General features: G+C 23.9%; 1 protein-coding gene across 2 annotated transcripts in view; it reads right to left on the bottom strand.

Annotated features, from left to right (window-relative positions):
* The window catches only part of LOC108686331 (elongation of very long chain fatty acids protein 7), a 10,493-nt gene that overhangs the window by 916 nt on the left and 831 nt on the right, over positions 1-8,746 (bottom strand). Inside the window, exons 2-6 of one of the 2 annotated variants that reach the window (XM_018191592.1) lie at positions 3,172-3,325; positions 1,331-1,521; positions 1,055-1,147; positions 898-954; positions 133-375 (exon numbers count right to left, since the gene is read on the bottom strand). In XM_018191592.1, coding sequence (XP_018047081.1) covers positions 133-375; positions 898-954; positions 1,055-1,147; positions 1,331-1,521; positions 3,172-3,232 — 645 coding nt within the window. In that variant the 5' untranslated portion in view covers positions 3,233-3,325. The remainder of the gene's footprint in view (positions 1-132; positions 376-897; positions 955-1,054; positions 1,148-1,330; positions 1,522-3,171; positions 3,326-8,746) is intronic. The other variant, XM_018191593.1, reaches the window with a different exon arrangement.

Below are 8,746 nucleotides of genomic sequence, written 5' to 3'. Positions count from 1 at the left end.
ATATATATATACATACACACACACAGAGTGACCCAAAATTAATAAATGGATAAAAATTGATAATAATAATAAGATATTAAAAACTTTATAATTTGCTTCGGTTGTCAAATATGTATAATCAATCATAATTACCAACTGAATCCATGTCATATATTTCTTCCACCAGATATATTTTCTGTACTTAGGCCCAAGTGCTGCGATGAGATAATAACTGTACATAATGATATGAACTGTGGAATTTAAGAAACCAATGATGATGCCTTGTTCGCCAGGAAGAAATTTTAAATAGCACCATGAAAAAACGGCTGTTGTAGAATGGTGAAAAACATGAAGGAAAGTAATTTGATTTTGCTTCTTCCTCAACACGAAAAATACCTTAAATAGCACAATTAGGAGTTATATTTTTTCTTATACTTATATATTTTTAAAATAAAGTTTTTGTTTATTTTTTATTTAAGTGTACTTTATGTTTTATTACATATAATTTATTAATTGCTATTATATAAATATTGTTTATAATGTACTTTTTGTATCATTTTTATGTTTAAATATGTTTAAATGTTTTAAGTATTTAAACATTTTTTAAATGCTTTTATCACACATATACATGTATATTATGATTCTAAAGGCTGTATTTAAAAAAGATTGTTAAATTTATTAAAAGTAATGAGAACAATTAATAAATGCTTTTCCGATGATGAAGTTAAGAAAACGCTTTGTTCGTATTTCACAATATATGATTACAATAGCTTTTCTTGAGTAAATGATAATAATGCCACTTTTAATAACGGAAATATGATATATACTTTATTATTTTATTAAATCTTTATGAGTTAATTAACGTAAATGTTTTCATTTTTAATTTATCAAATTATTTTGATATAAATATTTACTTACCGTATCCAGAAGCTCAATAACTTTTGCGAAAAAATACCACCAAGCGCCTCGTGATATCTGTATATTTGATATATAATATTTAGAAATATATATTACTTACTAATATGGGTAAAAATTAAAATTCAATATTGTTAAAAATTATAAAGAAAATGTTTACGTTCATTTGTACGTTCGTGTTTTGTGAATGAGGTGAAAAACGATTATCACATCCATGAGCAGAGAACAAGTATTTAATATCAACATCCAATGTCTGAAATCGATGAATATTTTGTATAAATTATTATCTTAAAATATATGTGACAAACTGATATTGATTTGTTGTTTTTAAATCATTTAAAAAATTGCTGAACAGGATGTTTAGATATTATGACATTTTTCCTATTTTTAAATATCAATGAAATAAATTACATGAACTATAAAGAATTAAACTTACCAAAGTTGTCAACCAAATACTGAAAAGTACTTGAAATGCGTTATATCCAATCATAACGGTATTTAGCTCAAAAGGTGGTCTTTTTTCCATCATTTTTGGACCAACTTTTAAAACAAATAACAAGTACGCGCCAACAATACATAACATAGGACCTGGAGATTCCATTAAAGGCCACGTATCTACCATTGGATCTGTTATAAATAAATGTAATTTATTTTTGACAAATTTTCAAGCAGTATAATGTTTCTTTTATGTATGTGTTTATTTATAATAATAAGTGTCTAACAAATACAATAATAAATAATGCACATTGCAATAAAATAAAAGCGTAATACTTTCGAAATTTTTATGGATATTTTCCTCAGAAGTGTCAAAGGGTTTGCAAATTATCAGTGTCGTGTCATTGCTAATGTTAAATGTTTTGTAAATCTTGATATTCAGGGCGAGGAGCACACTGATATTACACTATTATCAAACTCTTTGACACCTCTAAAAAAAGCGTAATAATTATGGTAAATCATATTATTGTGTGGAATGTAACATAAAAATTGTTTGTTAAACACTATCTATAGAAATCAAAGTGACTAGCAATAGTTATTATAATATTATTATAACTCATGATATTATTGCGATAATTTAGTAGAATTTGCGTTTTCAAGACCAAAAAATCATTTCGGCGCGCATTTTAAAGGATTATATATATAGTATATAAATTCATACAGAATTATATAAGCATTTAAGATCAATGCAGTTAGATTGTTTAAGGCATTGATTTCTATAGGTTGTGTTTCTCACGGTCTTATAAGATTTAATATTAATAGTTTGTTAAAAATTAAATATATATAAAGTGGATTCGTATTGAAATGCAAATACAAGGCTAAACAAAAGAAAGAAGCGGAAAGAATATTTAAAATGTCAATTTAATAAGAAATATATTTCCATTTTAATAATGCCAAATACGTGTTTTGACTTAATTGAATATTTTTCAACTGTTGCATACACGGTTTAAAATTTTTTAGAATAATAAATAGTTCTTATTGAATGCGTGTATAACTGATGATTTTGATTTATTCCCTGGCAAAAATAAAAATCGGAGTGCAAAAAGAGGCGTTTACGCTTCTTTTACATTTCATTGTCTCAATTTTCGTCTCTTATAGAAAATTCATTTATATTTCTTGTATTTCCTCCTCCCTTTTATCTTCAATTTACGTTTCTATTGTTATTTTTATTTTGCATTCATATGATTAGATGTGCAATTCATTGATTTTTTTCTATTCCTCGCATAAGGTAAAAAGCAACAGATCGTATAATTAATTACCATAAAAATTAAGTTTCTTACAGAAAAATTGACTGTATACTGAATGTATTGAACATTATTAATGACTATCTAGTAAGCTGTTATCGTTATTTAATTTCATTAAAATGATGTCTGCTTTTTTACGTAAAAATAACAAATAACATCAGCTTATTATTTGGATATATATAAAATATATTATGCTATTTTAGTATAGTCATACAAATTACATAAAATTTATTTTAAATACATTTTATAATATATTGGGTTCATGTCGTTTTTGAAGGAAAATTGAAACGCAGAAGATTTAAATTTTAATATACATTTATTAAATTTATATCTTTTGCGGCACGAATTTTCCGGACAACCCAATATAATCATATGAATACAATTATATATAAGTATAATATATAATCATACAAATACAATTTAGAATATTTTGCAAGTCTTTGATTTAGATATTTATGAAAAAAATTCTTTATAAATTGTATATTGATATATATCTTACAATAAATTTGGTATCATTTTATTAAAAAAAAAAACTTACCTTTAACATTTTTTAGAACTTCGTTATAATTGTTAAGGACAAGTTTGATAAAATTAGTCATAGTGATGTAATTGTTGGTAATGTAATTTTCAGAAGCTAGAGTTAGCTCTTGATACAGATAATTTCTTTATCAGAAAATCTGAAATAATTTAGTCTGAAATATAAAAGAATGTAATAATACTTCAATTTCATTTTTAAGATGTATTATTTGTGACGTAACGGAAAAGCAAATTATTTTTTTTATTTTAATTTATAAAATTAAAGTATAGATAAAAAATATATTTAAAAAAACGATTAGATTATATTTCGATTAGATTATATTTTGTTAAAATAAATGACTAAAAAGCTAAAGATATTGAAATAATTTAATCTAAAATGTTAAATATTAAAAGATTGCTTTGATTCAAATATAAATAAGAAAATCATTTAAAAGGGAGTCAAATGCAAGTTATTTTTGAAGCGAGAAATTTTTCATTTAATTATAATAAAATTCAAACAATATTTCGACTTCATATTTGAGTCATTCTGACTAAAAAACTAATTAAATTTTTAAGATGTTAAATTGTTACTTCTATCTTGATAAACGATATATTTATATTTATAAAATTATTATTTAGAAAATTGCAATCTTTATTTTTATGAAAATAAGTAATTAAAAAAATAATTAAGAAAATGAAAGTAAGTAATCCTCAAATTCGCGAAAATACCATAGAAAGAAGATGCTTAAAAAAATAAGTTTATAGAAGTATTTGCAAATTATCGTTCAGCAAACTAATTATTGAGATATATAGATTTAAACTTTGCTAATTAATTGCAGATTACATTGTAGTCTTATAAAAGTCTAATAAGTTTCCTATTAATATATAGAATATACAGTTAACATTTATTATTTCTAAAAATATCGAAACTGTGCATAATGGCTCAGAGAGAAATAGGAACAGTAATGTGACTTTCTACAAAAATAGATTTAAAAACACAATACTAGGATACAAAATTAAAAAAACACTACAAGATGTATGCAAATGACATACATATACATAACTTCGCATATATTGTAGATTGTTTAGTATTAAAAATCTATGATATATGTAACATACATTATTGAGTAACAGTAGAGTTATAATCAATTTATGAAATAATTATTTTAATAGAAAAATCTCAAAAAAGAGAGAGAAGCAAAATCTTAATTAATAAACAAAAATATACATATATTCATATGATGAAACACACAAGTTTAAGAAGAATAAGAAAGTATGTATAATTAAATGCTAAAGTACATCTTAAAAATGTTTCGAAATGCTTGTAAGTAAAAATGTGTAATAATAAATAATGGCTATTGTATTGATACATTAACAGATGTAATGGCAAGCTATTTAACAAATTATTCTATAAGTAATCGTTAAAGTATGTCACCTAGTAACGGACATATTATATCTACATTGTAATACCATTGTAATACCTTTTATTTTTTTACAAAAAAAAATACTATGTGTTAGATGTAATATTTGTTAAGAATTATTTACTGCTGTTTAGATAAACATAACAAATAAAATACAACAATTAAGTGTAATATAACGCTCGAAAGTTTGTACAGCAAATCAAATTAATGCTACCAATAATTGTGAGCAATTGGTTTTATAATAATGCAATAATTACTATATTTAATAAGACATAAGAATACAAATAATACAAATACGGCTCACAAAATCTTCTTCAGTTTGTTAATATAAATTTTAATCTTTGTCGCTATTCCATGATATTAAAGTCCATACAATTATCCTGATATTTCTTTTTTAGATTGTAAGAAGTTCTTCAATACACCAATAATGAAATTTCATCCGTCTAAATATGTTCTAAATTGTTTTATATAACTCCTCGTTTAACGGCGAGATCCTCATTAAATCATTAATGTATCAAGGTTCAAAATGTGAGTTAATTTTTTTAATTTGCTGATATATTCTACAGTTAAAAATATGAGACATGTGTTTGTCTCATATTTGTGACATATGTGACAATTTCAAATTTTTCCGCAAAATATGTGTCTTATATTTTTATCTGTAGAATATATCAGCAAATTAAAAAAAAAAAAAATAAAAATGACGATGTTTCAAAGGTGCTCGGTTTGATGTGGAATATCTCATATAGGCAAAGTAGTAGTAAAATATTTTATTTATATTTCTTTGGTTTTTAATTTTTAATATTTTAAAAATTTATTCTCGGAGCCACGATGTTTTTATTTTAATTTAATATTTTAAAATTTTATACATTCTATCATTTAAGTCTCTTAAGTTTCTAATTAAACTGAAAAGCACATGGATAGATAAATACAATTTGATAGCTATTTAACTGTAATCTGTAATCAGAGATTTGATCTTAAATTATTGTATTTAAAAAATTGCTTGAACAATAAATGATAAGTTTTATATTTTTATACCTTATTCTTTTGAAAACTTTCTTGCTGTAGTATGTTGATTTAGGACACTCATGTATATAATAAAAACATAGAAGATGTACTCATGCACAATTTTAATTTAAAATTTTACGTGCATGACAGTAATATTTCTTACAAAGATAATCATATCAATAAACATAGTTTTCTTAACTTTTTATTACTTTTTAAATATAATTTTTTACTTATTCGCTGTTAAAAATATTAATATAGATAAAAACAACGAACAAAATTAATTAATTTATAATTGTAATAATCCTCTAACAATTTGTAATAATCTTTATTTACAAAAATAGTAACTATTCTGACCGTTTCAACTGTACAAAGTTTATATCAGCATTAAAATGTTTGTAAAAAAAGTATATAAATAATAATATATATTAATAATACAATAAAATTAATAATAATAGACAAGAAGGAGCCTAAATAATAATTTTAGTCTTAAAAAAACAATGTTAAATATATTAAATATAAACACTACAAACGTTTTGACACCAATCAGATCAATCTAATGTCTTACTGGATGGATTTCAGTCTTTATATAAATATGAGCTCTTAATAAATGTGAATCCAAAATACAAAATTAGATGCGAAAGAATCAAATGGTAAAAACGCAAACAAGATTTAACAAATAAAATAAAAAGGAGCAATAAAGCGATATGTGTCAAGAGACAACAATTGTTATGTTACAACTCTTGATATATATCATTTTATTACTTCTTTTTCACATCCTTATTTACGTATCTTATTAACATATCAATTGTTATGTTACAACGTCTCTTGATACATCTCGCATTATTGCTTTTTTTTATTTCATTTCATTGTTAAATCATGATTGCGTTTTTACCATTTAATTTTTTCGGATCTAATTTTGTATTTTGGATTCATATTTATTAAGAACTTATATTTATATAAAGACCAAATTCCATAGGACACTCAATAATTGTTGCGGATGACTAAAGTTTCTGTCATATAATCAGATATATACCCAGTTGCCGAACCAAAATACTAGACTTTCGAATATGATACAGTAATTTATGTATTTTTTCTATTTTATAATTTTTTATTATAATGTATTCATAACGATTAAGTTTACTTTATAATTTCAATTTTTATATAATATTGACTCCATCGGTATTGAAAAGTCTATAGTGTTTAATTTAATATATTGATTATTGTTTTTTGATGATTTATAAAAAAATTTTCTAAATGAATATTATAAATTAAATTGTTACAGCAAAATATAATACATTGAGAAACAAAAAAACATAGTCAAACAATTTAAAATATATAAATAATTAGAAAATAATTATTGAAGATACGTAAATAAGAACGTGATAAAAGACCAACGTCAAGGTTGAAAGTGGATAGCATAATAGCACATACATTATATAAAATGAATAAATTATGAAAGTTAAAAGATAAAAGTAAACGTTATATAAATGGTTGTCATGTTTTTGAAATAAATAAATAAATAAAAAAATATAGAGTAGGCAAGCGACAAAATAAAATGTAAAAATATCTTCGTAGTTCGGCGAGAACGGCTTGAGTTCGGGCAAAAACTATAATTTTGACAAAAGGAAAAGAAAATGTGTTCAAAAAAGACCTAGTCAATGATGAAAAGTGATATATAAATATTCTATAAAAACGTTTAATATGTTATGTAGAGCTATGAAATTTAAGTTTTCCATTTTAGAAACTTACAAGATGGCTCTCTTTGCCTACAGCAAAAGCTTGAGCCTACATTTTTGTTGACATTTCATTTACACACAAAACTTATTGTATTTGACTACCGCTCGATTGCTTACAAGACACTTTTGCGCACAAATAAAAATTTCAGAGACGAAATCATTTGCCTACAATTCGATTGCTTACAAGCACTTCTGCGCACAAAATTATAAAATTAAGATTAAGTTATAAATAAGAAAATAATTTGTATTTTTAAAGCAGATAATTTGTGCTTTAAGAGGAGAAATATCTTTGCAACCTACAAAAAAAAATTTTTTTTTCATAAAATGTTAGTACAACATATGAAGAATATAATACTAATAAAATTTTTAATCGAAATCGAAGAATTGGCAGAGTTATTACCTATGTAGCTCAAAAATTTAGCTTAGCCTCTTCAAATTGTAGTACAACTAAACTATATAATTATCTTCTATATGAACTTAAATGTTTATATACATTATTAAAAAAAATTTTTTATTGCAAAATTTCAACGAAAATTTCGTGAAAAATTTTTTTTCAAATATGCGTCATTTATTCAATTTTCATTTTTTTCACTTTTTTTAGGTTCACATAAAGCGTATACATCTGATGAATTAGAACAAATGTTTTTTGTCTATTTCGGATCAATATAACAGGAGCTGTGTCCCGCCGATTGGCATTCACATCGCCACTTTTGTTATTTGCGGCGCTGCTTCAGTATTTTTTAATATTTTGTAAAAAGAAATATATTTATATACTCAAAAGACAGACAAAATAGCACACAAAATTTTGAAATAATTAGTCAAATACAAATCATTTGAAAAATATTTGAAAATTACCATTTCTTTAGCCTCCTAAAGATATCCCCCCTCCCTCCTCCTCCTCCCCCCCAAACAGAGAATTTGTTTTAAAACAGAGAATTTGTGTTTTTAAAGCAGAAAATTTATATTTGAAAATAGAATTTGTGTTTTTAAAACAGAGAATAGTACATGTAGGTATTCAAGTAGGCAGGTAGGCAATCAAACAGTACGCAATAATTTTTGTGCGCAAACGAATGTCGCAAAAATGTAGGCAAACGATGCTGTAGACAAACGATGTTGTTGGAAAAGGGGATTCTCCCGGAACTTACATGCTTGTGGTAAATTCCGATGTAAATAAAATTTTTAAGTATACTTGCTAATTGTTTCAATCACAGATTTTTGCTGTCTTATCAAGTTAAAATTTTATTAACTACTAAGGCGAAATATACAAATTTGTGTATTTTGGTGTATATATACAATCAGGGCTTGGTAAAATAACCGATTATTTAAAATAAAAAATAATAAATAATAATAAATAAAATAAAAAACTTATTTAAAATAAAAAAATATAGGTTCCAAGAACTTATAATTTTAAAATATTAAATAAGAAATAGGTTAT

Source organism: Atta colombica, unplaced genomic scaffold (assembly GCF_001594045.1).
Source record: "Atta colombica isolate Treedump-2 unplaced genomic scaffold, Acol1.0 scaffold175, whole genome shotgun sequence".
NCBI classification, from domain to species: Eukaryota; Metazoa; Arthropoda; class Insecta; order Hymenoptera; family Formicidae; genus Atta; species Atta colombica.
Note: the sequence above shows the minus strand (reverse complement) of the source record. Positions and strands in the feature narration are given on the sequence as shown.